This window comes from Lagenorhynchus albirostris, chromosome 2 (assembly GCF_949774975.1).
Source record: "Lagenorhynchus albirostris chromosome 2, mLagAlb1.1, whole genome shotgun sequence".
NCBI classification, from domain to species: domain Eukaryota; kingdom Metazoa; phylum Chordata; class Mammalia; order Artiodactyla; family Delphinidae; genus Lagenorhynchus; species Lagenorhynchus albirostris.
The window spans coordinates 169444661-169468204 of NC_083096.1; the positions used below are offsets into that span (position 1 = coordinate 169444661).

Here is a 23544-nt window from a genome sequence, read left to right on the forward strand (position 1 = left end):
GGAGCTGCCTCTTGCCAAGCCAAGTCTGCCCGCTGCGGCCCTGGGCCAGTCCACCCTGTCCCTTCAGAAATATCTAGAGCCCCTCCCAGGGGGCTGCTCACAGCAGCTCCACCTGCTTTGAGTGGTCCTTGCTAGCCCACCTCGTCCCATGAGAAGCAGCTATGAGGGCGAGAGAAGCCAGAGGTGGGGCAGGGATGGGGATGGGGGGCAGCAGCTGGGGAGGGCCCAAGGGCAGGGCAGGAGCCTTTCCTTGTAGGTGGGGCTGATCTGTGGGAAGATGTGGGGCCTTAGGCCCTGCAGACCCAAACGCTGGCACCAGCCCGCTGCCCCTGGGGCAGGTCCAGGCAGCTGGGTTGCATCTCAGCCCGGGGGCATCAGATAAGTCTCCCTGATTCCCAGGGTCAGGGTGCCTGCTTCAGCCTTGCCCAAGGGCAGGTCCCTCCTAACTCTGGTGAGCAAGGGCCGTCCTGACCATGATGGGGCCGTGCCTGGCCACCCCTTGACTGACCCAACCCCCGACCCTGGAATGTCTGAGATGGCTCCTCCCTCACCCCTTCCCTTGGGCAGGGTTGCGGCTCCCCTTGGCTCTGTCCCAGCCCTGACTGCCACCCCCAGGCCAGGACCCCTCCTGGACAGCTCCTGGCTCTGCCTCCCCACCTTGGGAACCCTGCCCACCTCCCCTCGCCCAATCTTTCCACCTTCTGACTGTCTCTTTGTCTGTCCTGCTGACAAACTGTCTACATGTCTCCCCTGTTCCCTCCCTCCCCTGCCTTGGGCCATCTCTTTCCTACTCTGTGTGTCTCTGTCTCACGCTGCCTCTCTCCCTCCACCTCTTGGACTTGCATCTCTGCTTCCATGTCCCTCTGTCTTTCCCTCTTTTCAATCTGCCTTTGTCTCGTCTTTTCTCTCTCTCATTCTCCCCACCACTTTCTCTCTGTGTCTCTGCCTGTATCTATCTCTCTGTGTCTCTGTCTCCTTCTCTCTGTCTGCTTCATCTCTTTCTGTTTTCTGTCTCCATCAGTCTCTGTGTCTCTCTCTCATTTCCCCCCTCTGTCTCTCCCTTTGGTCTCGCCACCTCCCTGCTGTCTCTGCCCCTCCTCACCTCCCTCTCTGCAGGCCCTGGGCCCCACCCCGGGCCACCCTCCCGTGGCTGGTGTGATGGTCTTGGAGCCCTAGGAGGAGTCGCCTTTCCCTCTCTCCCTCCCCCTCCTCTCTCCCAGCTCTTCCTCTCACTCCTTTGTCTTCTTTTCCTCCCCAGCCTGCACTTGGTCACACTTGAAGGTCAGAGGCACCTCTCTGCAGGGTCTGGAGCCAGGCCTGCCTCTGTCCCCACCCAGCTGGCCTCACCTTCTCCCCTGCCCCTGCCCAGGAGGCAGCCAGGCCCCAGCCGGGCACACAATCTAAGCACAGTGGGCCGGACCCCTGGTGTAGGCAGGATGGGTGCAGCAACCCCTCGGGGAAAAGGCTAGGGCCTTGGGCCTCGCTGATCCTGGGGACCCAGAGGGACTGGGCTGGGGTTCGGGGGCCCAGGTGTGTGGGGGACGAGTTCTGTTGAGCAGGGACTGGGTATCGAGCGTAGGTGGGGTAGTTGGCTCCGGGGCTGGGGGTGGTCAGGTGTGCGTCCCCCACCCCACGCGGGGTGCCGGGCAGCTCTGGGCCTCCCGTCCCTCCAGCCATTGGCTCCAACTGAGCTTTCCAGATGGGGTCAGATGAGGGCCAGCGTGGAGCTGGTCAGCCAGGCAGGCGCCCAGAGAGCACTCCCACCCCAGTCTGCATCATTCCCACCAGCACCCTCAGCTCTGGGGGCTGGTTCCTGAAACTCACCTTCTGCCCCAGCCCTCGGATACCTGCCACAGGGAGGCCGCTCAGGGTGGAAAAGGGGTGTGCTCATCCTGACCTGCCCCTGATCTGGGAGAAGGCAGGGGGTGGGGTCAGGTTGGAGGGTCCGTGCCCTTCCCAGGCCCTAGTAGAAAGGGGCTTTGTGGAGCCTCAGCCCCCTCCCCCAGCAGCGGGCACATTCCTGGGCAGAGGCCTGGCCTCCTCGCCCGCGCTGGGCCGCAGGGCTGAGGCCAGGGGCCAGGGTGGGGGACTTTCAATGGGCCTCTGTGCCAGCTCACAAGAGGCCTCTGTGGCCAAGCTCGCGGCCCTCACGCTCCAGCCCACGGGGCCCCGCCCGCCCAGCACCCAGGAGCCCAGCCCAGCATGGTCCCCGTGATTCAGCGCAGGCAGCGCTGCCCTCACAGGCACCTTCTCTTGGTGCAGGAGTTCCCTCCGGCTGCTTGCTAGGCTGCCGTCCTGATGTGCCCAGGACTTGCTCCGTGAGCCGCAGAGGGGGAGGGTCCAGGCGCAGAGGGCGTGTGCACCTGTGGACCTGCCGGACAGAGTAAAGGGGAAAGAGGACAGGCCCAGCCAGTGCCACTCCCTGCTCTGCTGCCCACACGCTGATTGTCACTTCTCAGAGCCCACTTCTGCCCCAGGCACAGCTGCTGTCCCCTCTGCCTGGAGTGCGCTTCTCTCAGGGGCCTCCCAGTACCTTACTCTCTGCCTTCAAGCATCCCCTTTGCGGAGAGGCCTCCCTGGCTGCCCTGGGGAAGTAGCGAGCTACCCCCACGCCAGCACGCCCGCTCCCCCAGCCCTTGTTTTTTTCTCCCTCATAGTCCATATATTTCTTGCCCATTTGTTCTATTTCCTTTCTCCTCCCCCTGGAAAGTGATCTTTATGAAGTTCGCTGCTATATCCCTTGCCCCTAGAACACTGCCAAGCATACGAAAGACCTTCAGTATAGATTCAATAAAGCAATGAATGCCTCTCTCAGATGGGAAGAAATAAAACCAAATCCATTCCTTCAGTTTGTCTTAAAGACCAGAGATAGGGGCTTCCCAGGTGGCGCAGTGGTTGAGAGTCCGCCTGCCGATGCAGGGGACACGGGTTCGTGGCCGGTCCGGGAGGATCCCACATGCCGCGGAGCGGCTGGGCCCGTGAGCCATGGCCGCTGAGCCTGCGCGTCCGGAGCCTGTGCTCCGCAACGGGAGAGGCCACAACAGTGAGAGGCCTGCGTACCGGAAAAAAAAAAAAAAAAAAAAGACCAGAGATAATACAGCTAACACGTGCAGCCCCTAGTGTGAGCCAGGTACTGCCATAAGCATTTTACATTCATTATCTTATTTCATCCTCCCAACAGCCCTCTGGGGTGGGCACTACTATCGTCCCTGTTTTATAGATGAGGAAACTGAGGCACAGGGAGATTAAGTAACTTGCTTAAGGTCACAGGGCAATTTTAAGTTATTTTAATTGTAAGTGGAAATTTTGCTCCAGAGGCTGAGCTTTTAACCACTAAGCTATACTGCCTCTCATATAGTAATAGCTCATATTATATTGCCCCTACTATGTGCCTGCCTCTGATCTAAGCACTGTGTGTGCGTGTGTGTGTGTGTGTGTATGTGTACATATATATGATTCATTTGCAACTCATATTTATAACTTCTATTATGAACTCTGAACATTATGAGATTTAATGTGCATAAAGTGTATATAGTAGGTGCTTATTAAACAAGAGTTGTAAGTGTATGCTCACCCCAATCTGCTATGAATTTATTCAGCAATCACTTATTAGGCACCTCCTCTGTGCCAGGCTCTATGCAAGCACTGGGGTACAGGGTGAATGAGATCCGAGGTTTCCCCCCATCAAGTTTATAGTCTAGCAGTAGGGAGAAAGATGACAGCAGCTCCTGATTCCCTAGCACTTGTTCTATGCCAGGCGTTGCATCTTCGTGCACAGGGAGATGGCCTTGTAAGCATGATATCGTTTATTCCCCACAGCCACCAGTGTGGTAAATGTAATTAATATGCACATTTGACCAAAAGGGAAATAGAAGTTCAGAGAGGTAAGGTCCATGCCTGATGTGTGGCTGACCTCAGAACCCACGATCTTTATGACGATGCTCTGGCAGGATCTGTGCCACGTGGGGTAGCAGGTGCTCTGATGGGAGAAGCCAAGGGGCTGGGGGACCCCCAGAGGAGAGGCCTCTACCCAGTCAGGGTTGGGAAAGGAGGGCAGCTCAGGCAGTATTCTTGGAGGAGGTGATGACTGAGCTGAGCCCTGAGGGTGATGACTGGCATGAATGGGGGGGGTGGGGAAGCATGTCATGGTCACTCTCGAGTAATTTCTGTGCCAAAAAAAAAAGGGGGACTTCCCTGGCGATACAGTGGTTAGGACTCAGTGCTTTCACCGCGGGGGGCCCGAGTTTGATCCCTGGTCGGGGAACTAAGATCCCACAAGCGGTGCGGCGCGGCCAAAAAAAAAATTCTGTGCCAGGTCCTCCTCCTCTGGAAGCCACCCCTTCTTACCCAGCCTTCCTCTGAGCCAGTGGAGGTCTTCTCTTCTGCACTATCACTTGGTATCTGGATCGGGCCATTTTCCCTGTTAGTTGAAGCCATTCACTCAAGGGTGGGGCCTCGGCTTTGATCCCTGGGCGGCCTGCCAGGGTCACTGCAGCACATGCTCCTACAGGTAGTGCTGGGCACAGCTGTGGGCACACAGGTGTCAGCCTCAGCGAGAGGCCTCTGGGGACCATCCCCCCCGTTTCCACCCACTGGCGCAGCTGCCTGAGGCCACTACCTGCCAGGCTGGGCCCCTCATAGCGACCCCCCCCCCCCCCCGACTCCTTCTGCAGTTTATTTCCGAGCCCTGGTAAATTTCACTCGCTCCATCGACTACAGCCCTCAGCTGGAGGATGCAGGCTCCGAGGAGTTCCGAGAGGTGTCCGAGGCTGTGGTAGACACGGTGAGGTGAAGGGGCTTTGGGGAGCTCCCCGAGTAGGGCAGTGCGGGACTGAAGGTGGGGTGAAGGGATCTGGAGGCTGATGGTGCTGTGTCCCTCTCCAGCTGGAGTCAGAGTACTTGAAGATTCCTGGAGACCAGGTTGTCAATGTGGTGTTCATCAAGTGAGAAGGGTCCCCTGGGGTGGGGGGTGGGGGCTGGTGAGGGGCTGACAAGGATGGGGAGGGGCCGGGCGCCAGGAGGGGAGACAAGAGAGGCCTAATGGGCTGAACCTCTATTGGTAGAAATTCGGGAATCGGTAGGGGTACAATTTGGACTTTAAGTTGCCTTGCATGGGGTACAGGCTATCCAGAAGCAGGGGGAGAGTCAAGAGATCAGGTCTGAGCGTCAGGCAGGGGGCCAAGGGAGGAGCTGAGATCCCAGGCGTCTTCCTCACCCTGCTGCCCTGCCCCCCACACCCGTCCCTAGGGAGCTGGACGGCTGGGTCTTTGTGGAGCTGGATGTGGGCTCCGAAGGGAATGCAGATGGGGCTCAGATTCAGGAGGTGCTCCACACCGTCATCTCCAGTGGCTCCATCGCCTCCTACATCACCTCTCCCCAGGGATTCCAGTTCCGACGCCTGGGCACAGGTGAGCCCGCCCTGGAACTGAGGGTCACCTCCTCCAATTTCTCAGACTCAGGTGGGCCCCCTTCCAGTGTCACTACCGTGGGCTCTCCTAGCTTGGCCTTGCACACCACTAGGGACAGGGAGCTCACTACCTTATGAGTCTGCCCCATCCATCTTTATGCAGTCTTGGCTTGGGTTGAGCAACCTGTGTTTCCTCTAACATGTACTCAGTAGACCCAACTTCCACTCTCTATTAACCTCTCTATGTCGACAATAGGTAAGAATAATTCCTTTCTTCATACAGTGCTTTCAGGTCCAAAAACACTTTTGTGTTTAATAATAACCAACAATTCTTCACTGACCGTTCAGTCTTCATAAGAACTCCTATGAAGCAGATATTATTTCTCCTGTTTTAGAGATGAGGGCACTGAGGCCCAGCGAGGAAAAATGATTTATCCAAATCCACATACACAGATAGTGCAAAAGCCAGAATGTAAACCAAACCCTGTGTCTCTGCTGGTCTTGCCAGAACCTGTGATGAGACGAGCTGAGAAACGCAGCTCAGAAAGAACAGGAAACTGGCCCCAGGCCACACAGCTGTTAGATGCGCAGGCCCGGCCTTCGTACCCTCAGTCAGCCCAGCTTTCTCTTTTTCTTTTTTCTTTTCTTTTTTCTTTTATTTCTTTTATACAGCAGGTTCTTATTAGTTATTCATTTTATACAGGCCCAGCTTTCTTTCCACTGCACCCTCTGTCTCCTGTTTCAACTCCCTGAGTGTTTTCTTCTCCAGGCCAAGCAGTCCCAGTTCATTCCTCACAAGCTACAGTTCCCATCCCATCCCAGTCTCCATCTCAGTCCTCTCTCTGGGAAATGTCACCATCCCGGACTAAGCGGAACCCAGAACTGAACAAACTTCATCCCTACCATAGTGTCGCCCAATCAGAGAAAAAGGGTGAAGTCATTTGTTCTGCACGTAAAACCTCAGTCCACATGCCCGAAGATCAAGCTTGTTCTTGGGCATCCCCAGGCCCAGGTCTGAAGATTGCCGAGGCCCCAGTCCTCTCACCCCCACTTTCCAATGAGTCCTCCTGGCTAGGGATGCTAGGATGGGCTTGGTTCAGCCCTGCAGCCCATAGCCCCCAGGTCCCAGGTGGGCCGGCTGCTGATCACACCTTCCTTTCCAGCACAGACACCCCCGCCCCCCCTGGCCGCTGTGGTGGCCGCAGTGACACCAGGTGAGAGTGTAAGCCAGACCCAGGCTGAGCCGGGTAACTAGACAAGCTAATGGATGGAGGGGAAGGAAGGATGAGGGCAAGATGGCTGGGCACAGCCCACAGGCCGCCCCTCCTCCCCTTCCTCTGCATCCTCTCTAGGCCTGGTTGTGCCCCGCACGTGTGTGCTGTGGTCATTGCATGGTGTGGTGTGTTAACTGTGTGTGGGGTTTGTGTAAGGGATGGGTGAGGCCACTGCCACATAGCCCACATCCCACATGTGCTGTGGATGTGTTCACCACGTGCTCTGTGCCCTCGCTGAGTCTGCCAGAAACCACGTGGCCTGACACGGAGCCCCAAAGCCCCCTCCCAGCTCTGCAGCGCCTGTGCCACCCGTGACATTTTCTGCCAACCTCCTGCCTGCCTCTCTCACTGTCCCACACCCCCGCAGTGCCCCAGTTCCCAAGGGTCTGCACCGAGGCGGAGTTTGCCTGCCACCGCTACAATGAGTGTGTGGCCCTGGAGTATCGCTGTGACCGGAGGCCTGACTGCAGGGACATGTCTGATGAACTCGATTGTGGTGAGGGGCGGTCTGGGGACATGGTGGCCTCCAAGTCAGTCCGGGGCTGCGAGGGTTTGCTGCAGGCAAAGGGGTCTGTGGGAGGTGGGCAGGGACACAGGAGGGGTGATAACAGGGTCAGGGCCTGGGGAGTGGCAGGGGGCGAGGGGTGAGGAGCCACCCCTTCATGCCAACGCTAAGCGGGCTCTGTCCACAGAGGAGCCGGTCCCCAAGCTCAGCTCGCAGCCACCACCTCTGGCGGAGACACCACCTGTACTGTCCCAGCCGGAGGCAACCATCCCATGGCAGCTCCCAGCCACCCCTGCTCCCCAGGTTGTGTTCCCCAGTCCAGGCAGGCCCGTGCCTTGTGGGCCCCACGAGGCCACATGCCGCAGTGGGCACTGCATCCCCAAAGACTACGTGTGTGATGGGCAGGAGGACTGCAGGGACGGCAGTGACGAGCTGGACTGCGGTGAGGGCCGGGCAGGGGTGTGGGTGGGGATGCAGGGGGTGGGGAAATGGCCACTGAACCTTGCCTGGTCCCCCCAGGCCCCACCCCACCCTGTGAACCCAACGAGTTCCCCTGTGGAAATGGGCACTGTGCCCTCAAGCTGTGGCGCTGTGATGGCGACTTTGACTGTGAGGACCGCACCGATGAAGCCGACTGCCGTGAGTGTCCCGGCGTCCTTCTGGCGTCTCCGGCCCATTGGCCTAGCTCCCTGAGCCCCAGCCCTTCGAGGGCAGGTCTGTGTGCTGTCCCTGGCTGAGTGGTAGAGGCCCTGGGGACAAACTTTAAGGTTTATCTCTCTTTGACTCTGAGCTGGCCTTCGTAGCAAGCAGTAGACTACCCGTGGTTAATGTCTCTTTATTTATTTTGTTACCATTCACCTTCTCTTTGTCATATATGCTTGTGTGGGGGTCAGACGAGTAGGCTTGATACACGAGCGTCCCTTGATGAAGGGGTGGGGCCCTTGATGTATGTGTGAGTCAAAGCCTTCCTCTTACGGGTCTAGAGTTTTTTCATCTAGAGCTGGTTCTGAGTTATTTGTTCCTCCATCTGCCCAGCTTTTCATCCATGTGACCATTCAACTATCCACTATCTGTCCGTCCGTCTGTCCAGCATCTTTCCTCTCTTGCATCCATTTATCCACCCACCCACTCATCCAACTGTCCATCCATCCATTATTTATCTGCAAAGTTCTTCATCAGTCTGTCTACCTATCTACGTATCCAGCATCCTTCCTTCTGTCCATTTCATCATCCGTTCTATCATCCATCAATCTGTTGTCTATCCATCCATCCACTTGTCCAACATCCTTCCTGCCACCCATGTGTTCATCCGTCCATCTGTCATCCATCCATGCATTATCCGTCTTGCCAGCTCCCCAGGCAGCCAGCCATTCATATAGCCAACATCTTTCCTTCCTCCTCTTCATCTGTTCAGCCATCTATCCATTGCTCGTCCATCCATCTAGTCAATGTTATAAACGTTATGACAGTCAAATGGGTGAGACTGGAGACTCAGAGACCATATCAGGTAGCATCTTGTGGTTTCCGTCCTATGAGGTGAACCCTGGGGCTTATTAGTCCAAGATTGAGGATAATCTTCTAACCATTGCTCTGTGATCCTGGGTCACGTGTTTGAGTGCGTGTTGACATTCCTAGTGTCTGCTGGTCCGGCTTCTCCTCCTTGCCTCCCCTCACCTTCCCTGCTCTGCAGCAAACCCTGGAGAGAAGCAGCATCGTGCTGCAGACTGGCAGAGTTTTATGATGCCCTTCTGCGGCTCTGAGCTTGCCTGACAACATGGCCCTTTGGGACAGAGAAGTAATTGAGGGTTTTAGTTGAAAAGCCCTTCTCAGAGGCCTCTGCGGGGGAACAGTCTAAGGAAGACCAAGTCCTTGTTGACAGAGCGCAGAACAGAGAGCATGAAAGCCAGATGACTTCGGAGGCTCGTGGGGTGTTGGGACAGAAGCCCCCGAGGGAGTGGGAGTAGGTGGCTGCCTCCCGGTCTCCTCTCTGTGCCTTCTCTGTGGACGGGTGACCTCTGCTCCTGCACCACTCTGCCCTTTCTGTCCCTGCCTATGTGTCTGTATCACGCTCAATCTTCCAGAAATAGAATGTCAGTTACCATCTACTAGAGATGTCTAGCTGGGGTCCAGCCCTGGGGCCAGGCCAGCTCCAGGCCTCTGGCCAGTCCCTAGATGGCCTCAGGTCAGGCTACTTAGAGGGGTACAGAGCAGCGAGGTCCAGGCTGCGGCAGGCCCTCGCAAAACCCTTCCAGTAGCCAGAACTGCCCAGGTGTTCCCGGCGTCCAGAGATCCTGGCCACTGGGGCTGTGCCTTTGACCAGCGGTCTTGTGCTTCTCTGGTGGCTGGCTGTGGGAGGAGCTGAGTGACTGTGGCGGGCCAGGTATAACTGCCTTGGGGAACGCAGTTAGAGTGTGCTTCATTGCTGACCGGTGACCGTGACGTTGTGGACGGCGTCGTGGCAGCAGAGTCTGGGTCTGGGCCGGGTCAGGGCAGCTGTGTTGTCATGTGGGCGAGATGAGACAGTGATCCTGGGGAAGGTGGGCAGGGTGGGCTGTTGGGCATGGGTAGGTAATGGGGGGGTCCTCCCTGAGGGCAGTGCCCACTGCCCACACCACCTGGCTCTGTCCCCAGCCGCCAAGCACCCCGAGGACGTATGCGGGCCCACGCAGTTCCGCTGTGTCTCCACAAGCACGTGCATCCCGGCCAGCTTCCACTGTGACGACGAGAGTGACTGTCCCGACCGCAGCGACGAGTTTGGCTGCAGTGAGCAGGGAGCTGGGCGGCGAGCTCTGGGCCCTGGGCCCCTCCCCACCGGCTCTTCTCCGGCCTGGCTCCTCTGAGCCATTGCCCCACCCCCACCCCGCTCCCCCTCCCTTTGCCCCTCCCACCCCTCACTTCTGCTCCCATCTCCCAGTGCCTCCCCAGGTGGTGACCCCTCCCCAAGAGTCGGTCCAGGCTTCCCGGGGCCAGACAGTGACCCTCACCTGTGTGGCCATCGGCGTCCCCACCCCCATCATCAACTGGAGACTCAACTGGGGCCACATCCCCTCTCATCCCAGGTACAGCTCTGGGCCCCGGCAGGAGCTGGGGACGTGGTGGAGGTGCGGCCAGTGGTCCAGGCCTGACCCCCACCTCTGTCTCGGGGCCCACCAGGGTGACGATGACGAGTGAGGGAGGCCGTGGCACGCTGACCATTCGTGATGTGAAGGAGGCAGACCAGGGCGCCTACACCTGTGAGGCCATGAACACCCGAGGCATGGTGTTCGGCATCCCCGACGGTGTCCTGGAGCTTATCCCGCAGCGAGGTACGGCCCATGGGCAGGTGGGCACCGGGCGTGGGGCTGGAGCCGGGGCTGCCTGCCTGGGACCGGCCGTAGCCTGCCCCCTTGCCGCCCCACAGGACCCTGCCCCGACGGGCACTTCTACGTGGAGCGCAGCGCCTCCTGCCTGCCCTGCTTCTGCTTTGGCATCACCGCCGTGTGCCAGAGCAGCAGCCGCTTCCGAGACCAGATCCGGCTGCGCTTTGACCGGCCCAGTGACTTCAAGGGTGCGTTGGTGGATGGGAGGCAAGCGGCAGGCTCCAGCGGGCTCAGAGTGCAGACGTGGGAGAGCAGCATGCCCTGGACATGTGGGGCCAGTTCAGGGAGGGACACGGCATTGCTGAAGAAATGCTGAGCCCTGTAAGAAGAGCATTTCAGGGGAAAACAAACTTTTTTAGGAAAAGCCAAACCCACAGTTGATATTCGCCTGCATTAGGTGACGATGAGGATGGGCTCTGGAGCCGGAGTCCGTGTTCAAATCCTGACCCTGACCCTTACTGCCTGTGTGCCCTTAGCCAAGTTACTATCTTGTGTCTCAGTTTTCTCATCTACAAAATGGGGATAAAATATTAACTACCCAGGTTGTTATAAGGACTTAATGGATTAATATGCATAAGCCACTGAGAACAGTGCTTGGTCCCTGGTAGGTGCCCAGTAAGTATTCCTGATGTCATCCTCACTGTCCTCATCATCCTCACCCTGCAGAATGCAGAGGCACCAGTGACCCCAGGGCATTAAGAGCCAAGACTTTGGCATCTTCCTAGCCCGGGGCTGACCTCCAGATGCACTAGTTACTGCCTGTGTGACTTTGAGACTCTTGGCTTCTTTGGGCCTGTTTTCCCAAACATAAAGGCAGGGAGTTGGACTCAGTTCTCTCTGGCTCTGAGAGGCAGAATGGCGTGGGCCCAGGCGTCAAACGGACCTGGGTTCAGGAACGTTGCCATTATCACAGAAGTGCCATCTCTTGGATGGTTGGTGCTTCCCTCAAGATCTGGGAGGCGCTGTAGAGAGAATACCCGTGTGTGTGTGTGTGTGTGTGTGTGTGTGTGTGTGTGTGTGTGTGTGTGTGTGTGTGTGTGCTGCACTAGATGACCCGTCATAATAACAGCAACAGTAACAGCTAACCGGTTTTTGAGCACCTCCTTTGTGCCGCATTCTGTTTTAAGCATTTTATATCAGTTTGTTCATTTTAGCTTCCTAATAACCCTGTGAAGCAAGCCACTCTTACCCCCATTTTACAGATAGAGAAACTGAGGCCTTTGCTCAGATCACACATCTGGAGGGTGGTGGAACCAGGACTTGGGTGCCCATTCTTCAGCCCTGTGTAGCTCTCTACTGCCTCATGAGGGCTGTTCCAACCCTGACAGTCCATGGATCTGTTGGCAAGCAAAGGCTCTGAAAAGTCCTGCTGCAAAAAATCCCCTTGACCTTTCCTTGACCCTGGGGTTCCCAGATGGTTCCCAGCCATCATTCTGAAGCATTGGCTTTGCCCAGAGCATGCTTTGGGAGACGCTCCAGAACTTCAGGAGGAAAAAAAAACCTTTGCTTTTATTTGACTTTGGGAGAGAGACTAATGTTCTCTCTAAATCACACTTCTCCCAAAACTTTCCCATCTCTCTGGGTTACAGCCCCTCAAGGGGGATATCTCAGGCCAGAACATGCATGGCCCTCACCCCTCCCCTTTGCCACCCAGGCATGAATGTGACGACGCCCACGCAGCCTGGCATGCCGCCCCTCTCCTCCACCCAGCTGCAGATCGACACCGCTCTGCAGGAGTTCCAGCTGGTCGACTTGTCCCGACGCTTCCTGGTCCATGACTCTTTCTGGGCTCTGCCTGAGCAGTTCCTGGGCAACAAGGTGACAGGCCGGGCTGCTGCCCTGCATGGGGAGGTGGCCGAGCCCTGCTGCACATGCCCAGAACCTGCCTGGGCTCTGCTCCCTCTGAAGCTGGGGGGCAGCAGGGCAGTCTTTGCTCTGGGAGACGTGTTGTCTTGCCCCAGCGCAGCCCCCTGTGGGCAGCGGCTCATTCGTTCAGGGCAGGGTCAGGCCTGCCGTTGTCAGGTTGGAAGGAATGCTGACTCAGCTGTTGGAAAGCCCTCTCGGATCACTCGCCACGTCTGAGCTGGGCCCAGTGCCCTCCTCCGGCCTCCCTGGGCACCTTTTACACAGTATTATCAGACTCCTCCCCCAAATTGGACTGAGCATCCCCAAGGCAGAACCCAAGTCGCACCCATCTCTGCTTCCCTGTGCCCAGTTCCATGCTGGACACGCAGTACCGGCTATGCAGAGTGAGGGAGGAGGGGAACGAGTGGACACACAGTGGGAATCAAGCGTGCCCATGACTGGCCCAGCCCTGATCTGCCCTATCTCGGCCAGGTGGACTCCTACGGTGGCTCCCTGCGCTACAAGGTGCGCTATGAGCTGGCACGTGGCATGCTGGAGCCAGTGCAGCGGCCAGACGTGGTCCTGGTGGGCGCCGGACATCGCCTGCTCTCCCGAGGCCACACACCCACCCAGCCCGGTTCTGTGAACCTGCGCCAAGTGCACTTCTCTGAGGTGTGTGGGGCCTGATCCCTCAGGGCTGGCGGTGAAGGGGGTACAGGCTGGGCAGGTGCTGATGCATGACCCCTCCCACCTTTGTCCACACCCAGGAGCACTGGGTCCATGAGTCTGGCCGGCCAGTGCAGCGAGCGGAGATGCTGCAGGTGCTGCAGAGCCTGGAAGCTGTGCTCATCCAGACAGTGTACAACGCCAAGATGGCCAGCGTGGGGCTGAGTGACATCTCCATGGATACAACTGTCACCCACGCTACCAGCCATGGCCGCGCCCACAGCGTAGAGGAGTGCAGGTGCCTGACCCGGCAGGGCCGGGGACCACAGGGACCCTGGCAAAGATAGGGGAGAAACAGCAAGGCCTCATGGTTCTTGCAGCCACTGTCTTGGTCCTGTCCCCACAGATGCCCCATTGGCTATTCCGGCTTGTCCTGTGAGAGCTGTGATGCCCACTTCACCCGGGTGCCTGGTGGTCCCTACCTGGGCACCTGCTCGGGCTGCAACTGCAATGGCCATGCCAGCTCCTGTGACCCTGTGTATGGCCACTGCCTGGTGAGTCATGCCAGCTGGCACTTGGATCCTGGCTAGGGGCAAGGGTTCAGTGGGAGGTTCAGGCTGAGGCTTCCTTGTACCCAGAGCTTAGCACAAGCCTCCAGAGTGACTGCCATGGCTGCCACCCAAGCCATCATGACCTGTGGATGCGTTAACAGAGATATTATGTCCAGATAGGAGAGGTGAAAGAGCTACTCTCTTCCACCTTGGTCAGACCAATCCTGGAGAGTACTGTGTAAAGCATGGCCCTTAGCAGGGCATTCCTAAGAGGAAGGAGCCTATAAATCATACATTATGCCTTAGGAATGGTGGAGGGAGCTGGGATTGTAGAGCTGACAGAAAGAAGCCTCAAGCAGGGAAAAACTGTTATCTCCAAATCCCTGAAGAGCTGTCAGGGGTAGAAGGAACGGCCTACAGAAGGCAAAACTAGCCAGTGGGTGCAGACTGGAAGAAGAATGTGGGTTTAGGTCAATACAAAGCAGGCGTTTGGAACCTTCTGTGGGACAGGCTGCCACGTGAGGTGGTGAGCTCCCCGTCAGGATGGAGCCGGGTGCTCCCCTGTCTGCAAAGCTGTGGGGTAGTTCCAGCATGATGGGAGAGGCTGATCCAGCTAGCCTCAAAGGCCCACCCTCAAGGAGCCCATCTGGTCCAACGTGGCCTCACGCTGGGGTCAGAGGGCTGCTCTGTAGAACCTGAACCACCGCCTCCCCTTCCTCCCAGAACTGCCAGCACAGCACAGAGGGGCCACAGTGCGACAAATGCAAGGCCGGCTTCTTTGGTGACGCCACCAAGGCCACGGCCACTGCCTGCCGGCCCTGCCCTTGCCCATACATCGACGCCTCCCGCAGGTCAGACCCAGCTCGAGATGGGGCACATAGGGCTGAGGGAGTGGGGAGTGCTGCAGGCTAGGGGCATCCTCTGGGCAGGGAGATGGGAGACCTGCCTGGGTTCAAATCTTCACCTGGTCGCTAAATTATACTAGGCCCCTTGACCTCTCCAGGCCTGCTTCCTTTTCCATACAATGGGCCCATCTGTCTTCCTAGTGTTGCTATGAGGCTGCAGACCAAGAGCAGGTGGGCTTCATAGCCTGCTGTGTCCCTGTGGACAGCAGTCATTCCCAGAGTGGGACTGTAAGCCCTCGCCTGGCCCATCATCGCAGCCCTGCCCCATGTCCTGTCCGCTTGGTACCCACAGGTTCTCAGATACCTGCTTCCTGGACACGGATGGCCAAGCCACGTGTGATGCGTGTGCCCCAGGCTACACGGGCCGCCGCTGTGAGAGGTGAGGGAGAGCCGGTGGGGGCTGGGAGAAGCAGGCCATCGTGGGTGGGGGCATGGGAGTGCCGTTGACAACCCTCTCTCTCCCCCAGCTGTGCCCCCGGATATGAGGGCAACCCCATCCAGCCCGGCGGGAAGTGCAGGCCCACCAGTGAGTACCGCAGCCACCATCCCCTGGCACCTCCCCGGGCTGCCCACCAGGCCCCAGTCCCCAAGTCCAGCACGAACCCCATGATCCTTGGAGAGCCGCCCCACTCTGTCCAGATTATGTCCATCCCACTCATGCCTGCCCATACCTGCTTTGTGTCTCCAGACCAGCAGATCGTGCGCTGTGATGAGCGAGGCAGCACGGGGACCTCTGGGGAGGCCTGCCTCTGTAAGGTACGCGTGCCCTCCCCTCCCCCACCCCGGGGGCCTTGGGTCCCAGCACACAGCTGGGAGAGGGAGGAAGGAGGCTCCATGCTCTCCATCGCTCCTTGGCCAGTGGGTGGTGACCTAGCTGTAGGCGGATGGGCCTGGTGGGCTCGTCTTCCCCTTCACGAGAGGTGGCCCGGCATCAGGAAGGAGCACTGGTTTGGGGTGGCAGGTGACCTGGGTTCAAGTCTCAGGTCCTTTGCTAGTCATTCTTTGTGTGACCGTTATAGCTGTACTGTACCTTTGCTTTAACCGTGCTTTCATTCCACATTGACACAATGGTGTAGCTAGTAGCATCACCCATTCACAGATGAGGAGATGGGGGCTCAGAGGAGGGAAATGGTTTGCATTGAGGGTGGGAGCATCAAGTGTCTGCAGAAAAAAGAACTGGGCAGGTTTTGGAATCAGGCATTCCTGATGTTCCATCCCAGAGTGGATTAGCAAGCTGAGGAACCCTGTGTAAATCATTTCCCATTCCTGAGCCTCAGTTTCCTCGTGTGAAGCATGGAGATGTCACATCCCTCTCAAGGGACTTAGAGGAGTTAAATGAGGTGCTGGTTGAATAGAAACTAGCACAGTTCATGAAACACTCCATTCGTAGTAGCAGTAATTATTCTGAGGAGGGGCTCCACGTTGCTATATTTCAAGTCGAAAATTTATTCGTGAGCCCCCTAGCAACCAAAGAGAAAAGAGAAAAACGATTGGTTGTATAAGCTCCCATTAATGAGGAATTATTGTTCACATGGTGGCCGCCCTCATACGTGTGCTCTTTTCACGGCTCCCTCTGGCCTTGGGTTCCCATCTAGAATATGGGTGGATTGGACCGGAAGCTCCAGGCAGCCCCTCCTGTGGGCCACCCTGCAGCTCCCAGCTCTGTGCCTGCAGAGCAACGTGGTGGGGCGCCTGTGCAACGAGTGTGTCCCTGGCTCTTTCCACCTGAGCACCCGCAACCCTGACGGCTGCCTCAAGTGCTTCTGCATGGGCGTCAGTCGCCAGTGCACCAGCTCCTCCTGGAGCCGCGCACAGGTACCCACACGAGGCGGGTGGTTTGGCAGACGGGCGGGACCGCCAAGCCCAGGGCTGGGTGGACCAAGGGCCAGTCACAGGCCACGGCCCCCATCCCGGCCTCTTCTCCCCCCCCCCAGGTGCTGGGGGCCTCTGAGGAGCCCACTCCGTTCAGCCTGACCAACGCCGCGGGCACCCACAACACCAGCGAGGGCATCTCGTCACCCATGCCCGGGGAACTGGTCTTCTCCTCCTTCCACAGCCTCCCGTCTGGGCCCTACTTCTGGAGCCTCCCTTCACGCTTCCTGGGGGACAAGGTGGGTGGGGGGTGGGAAGAGAAAGGGAATTCCAGGCAGCGTGGTACCTTTGGAGAAGAGGCGGAGGAGGTGGCCGGAGCAGTGGCAGGGCCCGACGGTGGGGGCCCCAGCTGAGCACCTGTCTGCCTTGTGTCCCAGGTGACCTCCTATGGCGGAGAGCTGCGCTTTACAGTGACCCAGCGGCCCCAGCCTGGCTCCGCGGCCCTGCACAGGCAGCCGCTGGTGGTCCTGCAGGGCAATAACATTATCTTGGAGCACCACACTTCCCAGGAGCCTAGCCCCGGCCAGCCCAGCACCTTCACCGTGCCCTTCCGAGAAGTGAGCAATGCCATCCCAGGAGACCCCCGGGGGGGGGCGGGCAGGCCCCCTGCCCCTCTCACTCAGGTGTCAGGCCGTCAGGGGTTGCAGCCCATAAGCTCTTTCCTCGGCAGCAAGCATGGCAGCGGCCTGACGGGCAGCCGGCCACGCGGGAGCACCTGCTGATGGCACTGGCGGGCATCGACACCCTCCTGATCCAGGCATCCTACACCCAGCGGCCAGCGGAGAGCAGGTGTCTGGGGCCCGGGGCGGGAAGACCGGAGGGGACTTGGGGGTGGCGCCAGGCTAAGCGGTGCGACGTGGTGCACCCAGACTGCCAGCTCTGCTGCTTTCTGGCTCTGCGGCCTTCTTGTGCCTCATCTTCCCCATCTGTAAAATGGAGATGATAACAGTACCTCCCTCAGAAGGCTTGTCTTAGATCGGGTCCCCAAGAAGCAAAGGCTGAGATGGGGATTTGGGTGCCCGTGATTGACAAGGAGAACCTGGGAGGGAGGGACACAGGAGGGAGAAGTGGCCAGGCAAGGAAGCGGTGTCAGGTGAAGACCAGCCTCGGTCTCATCCCCATGGAGCCCTGCAGAGTCATCCTGCCTTGAGGCAGAGGGACTTTGGACCCTGGGTCAGTCTGTCATTGGTCACCCCAAGGGAGTGGGACAGTGTGACCTCTCCTGGCAAGGAATGCTCATTCCCTGGAGGAAGTTACAGGTATAAGCCTTTCACCACAGCCCTTGCAGCTGCTGGGGCATGGACGCCCAGTCAGGGAGCTGGACGGGGCCCCAGGAGCATCACAGCAGGGCTGCTGGGAGGATTAATGAGGTGATGGTGTGTAGGGCTTCAGGGGTGCCAGGCCCAGCGCGCGCGCTCATTCACAGTGGGTCTTGCCACACCCAGGGTCTCTGGCATCAGCATGGATGTGGCTGTGCCTGAGGACACCGGCCAGGACCCTGCACTGGAAGTGGAGCAGTGTACCTGCCCACCTGGGTACCGTGGCCCATCCTGCCAGGTGAGCCCTGGGCCCCACCCGCCTGTCCAGCCAGCTCCCTCCACGGTGCTTGCTGGCTCCTCCTCCTTTAGCTCTCCCACCTCCCCAAGCCCACCCCAGCCATCCAGTGGTCCCTTCCCAGAATGACCCCTGCTGAGGAAGTCCCTCCACCGTCATCTTCCTGCCCCCAGGACTGTGACACAGGCTATACACGCATGCCCAGCGGCCTCTACCTGGGCACCTGCGAACGTTGCAGCTGCCATGGCCACACAGAGGTCTGTGAGCCCGAAACAGGTTCCTGCCAGGTGAGTCCCACCCTCCTTCTTTCCTACCCCAGGGATCTGTGGCCTCCAGGGGCTCAGCCTCAACCCACGTTCTACCCCCCCCCCACCGCAGGGCTGCCAGCACCACACAGAAGGCCCCCGGTGTGAGCAGTGCCAGCCCGGATATTACGGGGATGCCCAGCGTGGGACACCACAAGACTGCCAGCCATGCCCCTGTCATGGAGCCCCCGCTGCTGGCCAGTGCGTCCAGTCCCTGCCTGTACCTGCCCTTTCCTGAAACGTCCATTGCCCTGTCCCAGATTCCCTTCTTCCCAGACCCTTCTGAGAGGCAGTGGTTAAATCATGGCCTCACCACTTCCTCAAGGTGTCACTTTGTATAAGATACACTTCTCTCTCTGGGCCTCAATTTCTTCATCTGTGAAATGGCGATAATGACGTACCTCCACCTTGGCCCCTGGTGTGAGCATGAGATGATGCCATGGAACTCTTAGCACGGAGCCTGGCATGTAGCTGGCACTCAGGACACGTTAACTCACATGCCCGCTCCTCCTCTCCCTCCTGCCCTGGTCCTAAAAGAAGAGCTGCTGACCTTCTAACTGGAAATTTGCCCCCCACACCCACAGAGCCACCCACACTTGCTTTCTGGACACAGATGGCCACCCCACCTGTGATGCGTGTTCCCCAGGCCACAGCGGGCGTCATTGTGAGAGGTGAGGCAGGTGCGGGCAGGGTGGGGAGCATGCAGGAGGGGCTGCCCCTGGAGTCAGGCTAGGCCCAGCCCTCCTGACCAGAAGGAACCAGAATCCGCCCACTCTGCCTCACAAAGGCCCCCAGAAGACAATCACCTCCTTTACCCAAAAGCCTAAACCTTTAGCCTGGCATTCGAGGCCCTCAGAGATCTGGGCCTGCAGTTTACCCCCAACTCCCAACACCCCCTGCCCCCCTGCCCCAACCAGGCCAGAATCTTCCCAGAAAACCCCTCATTCTTTTTTTTTTTTTTTTTTTCCACTACCCGGAGAAATCCGGGAAAACCCCTCATTCTTGCTGAAAGTCCTGGGTTTGAGGACTGACCATGCTGGGCATGTCCCTGCCCTTCTTCTCCCACCTATTTCCCCATCTGTGAAATGGGTGAGTTAGGCTAACAGTTTCCTTCCAGCACTCTGAGGTCATTGAGTTCAATACGGGGGGGGGGGCCCCCAGCACAGTCCCGGATTCTCTGGTTCTTCCCTCCATTCACCCAGTGCTTTCTCTCACCACAGGTGTGCCCCAGGTTACTATGGCAACCCCAGCCAGGGCCAGCCTTGTCGAAGTGAGTCCTGGTTGGGGAGGCTTTTGGGATCGGGCTACCCTAGGGGTGGAGCTAGGACAGAGCCTTTGTTCTCCTTCAACCTGTGGCAAGTGACTTTTACCTTTCTGAGCCTCGGCTTCTTTATCTGTAAAGCGGGGGCAGTAAAAGGCCCACGTACCCCAGAGGGCTGCTGTGAATGTGTATGATGCCTGGGCGTGGTAGGTGTTCAGAAGCAAACACTTCCTCTCTCAGGTGGCGAGTTAGATGCCCAGAGGGTGGTGAAAATGGGGATGCTCGGTGGCAGGTTTGGGGTTCCAGCTGTGCCTTCCCTCCACCTCAGGAGGTGGCCAGTTGCCAGAGCCGACCGGCTGTGGCTGTGACCCCCAGGGCAGCGTCAGCGACCAGTGTGACTCTGCTGGACAATGCCAGTGCAAGGTTAGTACAAACCCCTGCCCTCCACGAGGCCCTGAACCGCAGCCACGGCGGTTGCCAGGCCTTCCCTGTCACCATACCCTCAGGGCTGTCCCTACGCCCCCGCCACCCTTCCTCGCAGGACGCATCTCTGCCCTACTGCTCGGGGCCTCGTGGGAAGTCAGGCAGCATCTGATGGGAGCTGGGGCCTAGGCATGGGGGCAGCAGGGGCTCCCCAGAACTGCTGGAAGTGGCTGGGAAGCCTGGCCTCAAAGGCTGCTGAAGGTGCAAGAGAGCCATCCAAGCTCCCCGCTCCCACCTTTCTACCCATCCTCCAGGCCCAGGTGGAAGGCCTCACCTGCAGCTATTGCCGGCCCCACCACTTTCACCTGAGCGCCAGCAACCCTGTTGGCTGCCTGCCCTGCTTCTGCATGGGCGTCACCCAGCAGTGCACCAGCTCTTCCTACACACGCCACCTGGTAAGAGCCCCTACACTGCCCCGGCACCGGGGCCTGCTGCCGGCCTCTCCTGGCTCATCACTAGGGCAGGGCAGGTGAGAAGCCTAGCCCAGTGGCATCCCCATGCCTCCGTCACTGCCCATGTAAGCACAGATCCCAGCAACCCTCGCCCCCGCCCCTAATGCCCTCCCCATGACCCCATTATTGCTTATGTCATCACTGACCCCAACCCCCTCCTTCCCCCAAATGTCCTCTCCATTTCCCCATTATTTCTATCCTAGCCCTGGTCTCACCATCCCCCCGTTCCCCACTCTAATGCCCATCCCTGCCCCTCCCCCACCAAGGTGCCTGCCCCAGTGCCCAGGCTGACCCTTGTCCTTCTGCTGCCAGATCTCCACCCACTTTGCCCCTGGGGACTTCCAAGGCTTCACCCTGGTGAACCCACAGCGGAACAGCCACCTGACAGGAGGCTTCACCGTGGAACCGGTGCCCGAGGGTGCCCAGCTTACTTTTGGCAACTTCGCTAACCTTGGCCACGAGTCCTTCTACTGGCAGCTGCCGGAGACATACCAGGGAGACAAGGTGTGACATGCAGCAGGGCCTGGCAGACCCTGCCTGATCGCCATCTCTGAGCCAGGCCCCTGCCAAGCCCTGGGGCCAGCAGGGACTCAGACACGAGTTGACCTCAGAGCAGTTTGGGCTGGCAGGGAGTCATCAGCCATGTCATGGTTAAGTGTGCAGCCTTTGGGGTCATATAGGCCTCGGTCTAAACCCAGCCCTGCCACTTCCCAGCTGGCTGCCTTTTGATAAACCTCAGCTCCAAAGCAGTTCGGAGGATTAGAGCTCATGCCTGGTGCATAATAAGTGCTCGCCTGTTAATGATTATTAGCTTTCGCGCAGTTAGTCAACAAACAGGTCCTGAGCGAGGCCCTGGAAACACAAGGACAAGTGAGACAGAGTTTCAGTTTCATTCATTTGCTCACACATGGAATTCCCTCTGTGCTGTCAACCCTGTGCTTGGTGTTGGGTAATTCTTATTAGAGGTCATATTTACTGATCTCTTACTCTGTGCTGGGCACTGCTGCAAGCACTTTTACATGTCATAAATCACAACTGTATGAGCTAAGTACAACTACTGCCCTGTTGCGTAAGTGAGAAGACTGAGGTGAGAGAGGTTAGGTGACTTGCCTGGGCTCCCACAGCCTGAAGGTGGCAATGCTGGGATTCCAACCAGGTCAGAGGCCGCCCTTAAATACTACACTAGTCAGAGTCTTTGCTCCTCCAGTGTCATGGTCTAGCGTGGAGGTGATGGGGCGATGGTGTTAGTGGCACGGTGGGACGCAGGGTCTTGGGCTGGACTCCAGGACGGCCGCCCAAGTGGGTTCTGTGAGTGGTCAGAGCCACCTGGGGGCCCCCAGCGAAAGTGGGTCTTGGTACAGGCATCCCCTGCTGGCTGAGGCCGGCGTTCAAGCAGATGTGTCCCCACGCCCAGGGCCCCAGGAAGGTCAGGGACACTTAGGAGGGGGTGTTCAAGGCTGCCCTGTCCCTGTTCCTTGGACAGACCCACGTATCCCAGCCTCCTCCCAGGGCTGGCTGCCCTTTCTCCTCCTCTCCTGGCCTCCGTGTCTTCCTCCCTACTGCCCTGCAGCTCCAGACCTTTCTCCCTGTCTCTCTGACTCCCTCTCCTGGCATTTCCCTGTGCCCCACAGAGGGAGGCATATTTTGCGCGGACGCGACAGGCTCACCAGGTAGGCCCGCAATCTGAGTGGTGTGAAACTGATGTGACGTGGGCATGGTGTGTTCTTGGATGCCCTCAGCCCTGCGTGGGGAGATGCCCAGCGCCCCGGGCAATATGGGTCCACGTGGACCCAGGTCGTGACCGATGGCGCACGGTCAGGGCACTGCTGTGCCCAAGCCCTGTGATAGCAGGAGCTAGAACCAGGAGGGGTGTGTGCCTCATCTGCTGTGTGGTCTGGTCCTGGTGCCAACTGTCTGTGGCCAGAGTGGTGGCTGAGTGAGCCAGGAAGCTAACTTGATGCTAAACCATGTGACTATACCTGGCCCACCAGGTTACCCCGGCGCTGTCTCCCAGGCAGCCTCCATTAACCATCTGTGTGCGTATGGCCCTCCACGGCCTGGAGTTAACCCTGTGTGCCGGCCTGGAGAGGGGAGCATGCGTCTTTCTCCCCAGTCCGCGTGGGCCTTTCTGGCCACCATATCCACGGGGAGAGGACACCCCCCAGGGCTCCAGCTCTGGGGCTCTGGGAGGGTCTGAGCTGGCCTGTGCCCTCTACCCATCAGAACTGCACGTCCCTCTCAGAGGAGCAGGTGCAGGCAGCTGTGGCTGCTGGGAGGATCCTGGGGCCTCCACAGGGCAAGGGCCGGACACAGTGGCTGTCACAGGGGACAGCCAAGGCCTGGCTGGGGACAGCCTGTGTCTAAGGGCCCCAAGGAAGCAACCAGAGAGCACAGTCCAAGTAGGAGCTTGGAGCTAAGGCCCTGGCCTTCCTGGGTTATTTTCCCCCAGGCCAGGCCAGGCCCCAACCTGATGCCCGGACCACTCCAGTGTTGCCCTTGGGAAGCATTACAGAGCTGTGAGTGGCTTGGGCTGGTACCATGGGCATGCACGGAACGTGAGGCCCAAGGAGCCGTCTCGGCACCATATATGCCCCTGGGGCTGCCTCCAGCCCCTCTAGCCTGAGCTTGGGCGGAACTGTCTGCTCCTCTCTTACCAGGGGCACCCACTCTATGAGCTTCTCCCCGTAGTCCGGGCCCATTCCAGGGAGCTCCACCAGTCTCACGGGGAGCAAAAGGGCAGCAGGTGCAAAGGCCAGAGCGTCAGGCATCGGCACTTGTGAACAGATAGCACAGGCGTGGGCGGCTGGTTGGGCCTGGCGCGACCTGGGGGCAGGCAGAGCCTCATGGTGTCCTTTCTGTCCTTCTGCTCCTTTCCTCTGTCCTCCCTCTCTCGGTCCCCCAGGTGGATGAGGCCCAGAGGCGGATGGATGCTGAGATCTGGCAGCTCCTTTCCAGCTTTGCTGCCCACCCCCAGGCCCCTCCCCAGGGGCTCTCGCCCCATCCCCAGCCGGCAGCTGCTCTGCAAGCAGCTCTGCTCTCCCCCTCCCCCTCCCCCTCCTCCTCTGCCTCTCTGTCTTCCTCAGCAGGCTCTCAGGTATGTGCCAA

The 23544-nt window shown here is 58.8% G+C and overlaps 1 protein-coding gene across 1 annotated transcript in view; it reads left to right on the forward strand.

Annotated features, from left to right (window-relative positions):
• The window catches only part of HSPG2 (heparan sulfate proteoglycan 2), a 102158-nt gene that overhangs the window by 37960 nt on the left and 40654 nt on the right, over positions 1–23544 (forward strand). The window contains exons 4-33 of the mRNA XM_060141174.1: positions 4674–4783; positions 4885–4943; positions 5248–5408; positions 7049–7177; positions 7374–7628; positions 7706–7825; positions 9818–9949; positions 10101–10245; positions 10340–10491; positions 10587–10733; positions 12200–12363; positions 12883–13062; positions 13158–13354; positions 13463–13610; positions 14331–14458; positions 14805–14891; positions 14980–15038; positions 15201–15268; positions 16187–16327; positions 16447–16623; positions 16762–16941; positions 17055–17173; positions 17830–17941; positions 18112–18225; positions 18317–18444; positions 18828–18914; positions 19464–19513; positions 19833–19927; positions 20242–20382; positions 20752–20943. Coding sequence (XP_059997157.1) covers positions 4674–4783; positions 4885–4943; positions 5248–5408; positions 7049–7177; positions 7374–7628; positions 7706–7825; positions 9818–9949; positions 10101–10245; positions 10340–10491; positions 10587–10733; positions 12200–12363; positions 12883–13062; positions 13158–13354; positions 13463–13610; positions 14331–14458; positions 14805–14891; positions 14980–15038; positions 15201–15268; positions 16187–16327; positions 16447–16623; positions 16762–16941; positions 17055–17173; positions 17830–17941; positions 18112–18225; positions 18317–18444; positions 18828–18914; positions 19464–19513; positions 19833–19927; positions 20242–20382; positions 20752–20943 — 3977 coding nt within the window. The remainder of the gene's footprint in view (positions 1–4673; positions 4784–4884; positions 4944–5247; positions 5409–7048; positions 7178–7373; positions 7629–7705; positions 7826–9817; positions 9950–10100; positions 10246–10339; positions 10492–10586; positions 10734–12199; positions 12364–12882; positions 13063–13157; positions 13355–13462; positions 13611–14330; positions 14459–14804; positions 14892–14979; positions 15039–15200; positions 15269–16186; positions 16328–16446; positions 16624–16761; positions 16942–17054; positions 17174–17829; positions 17942–18111; positions 18226–18316; positions 18445–18827; positions 18915–19463; positions 19514–19832; positions 19928–20241; positions 20383–20751; positions 20944–23544) is intronic.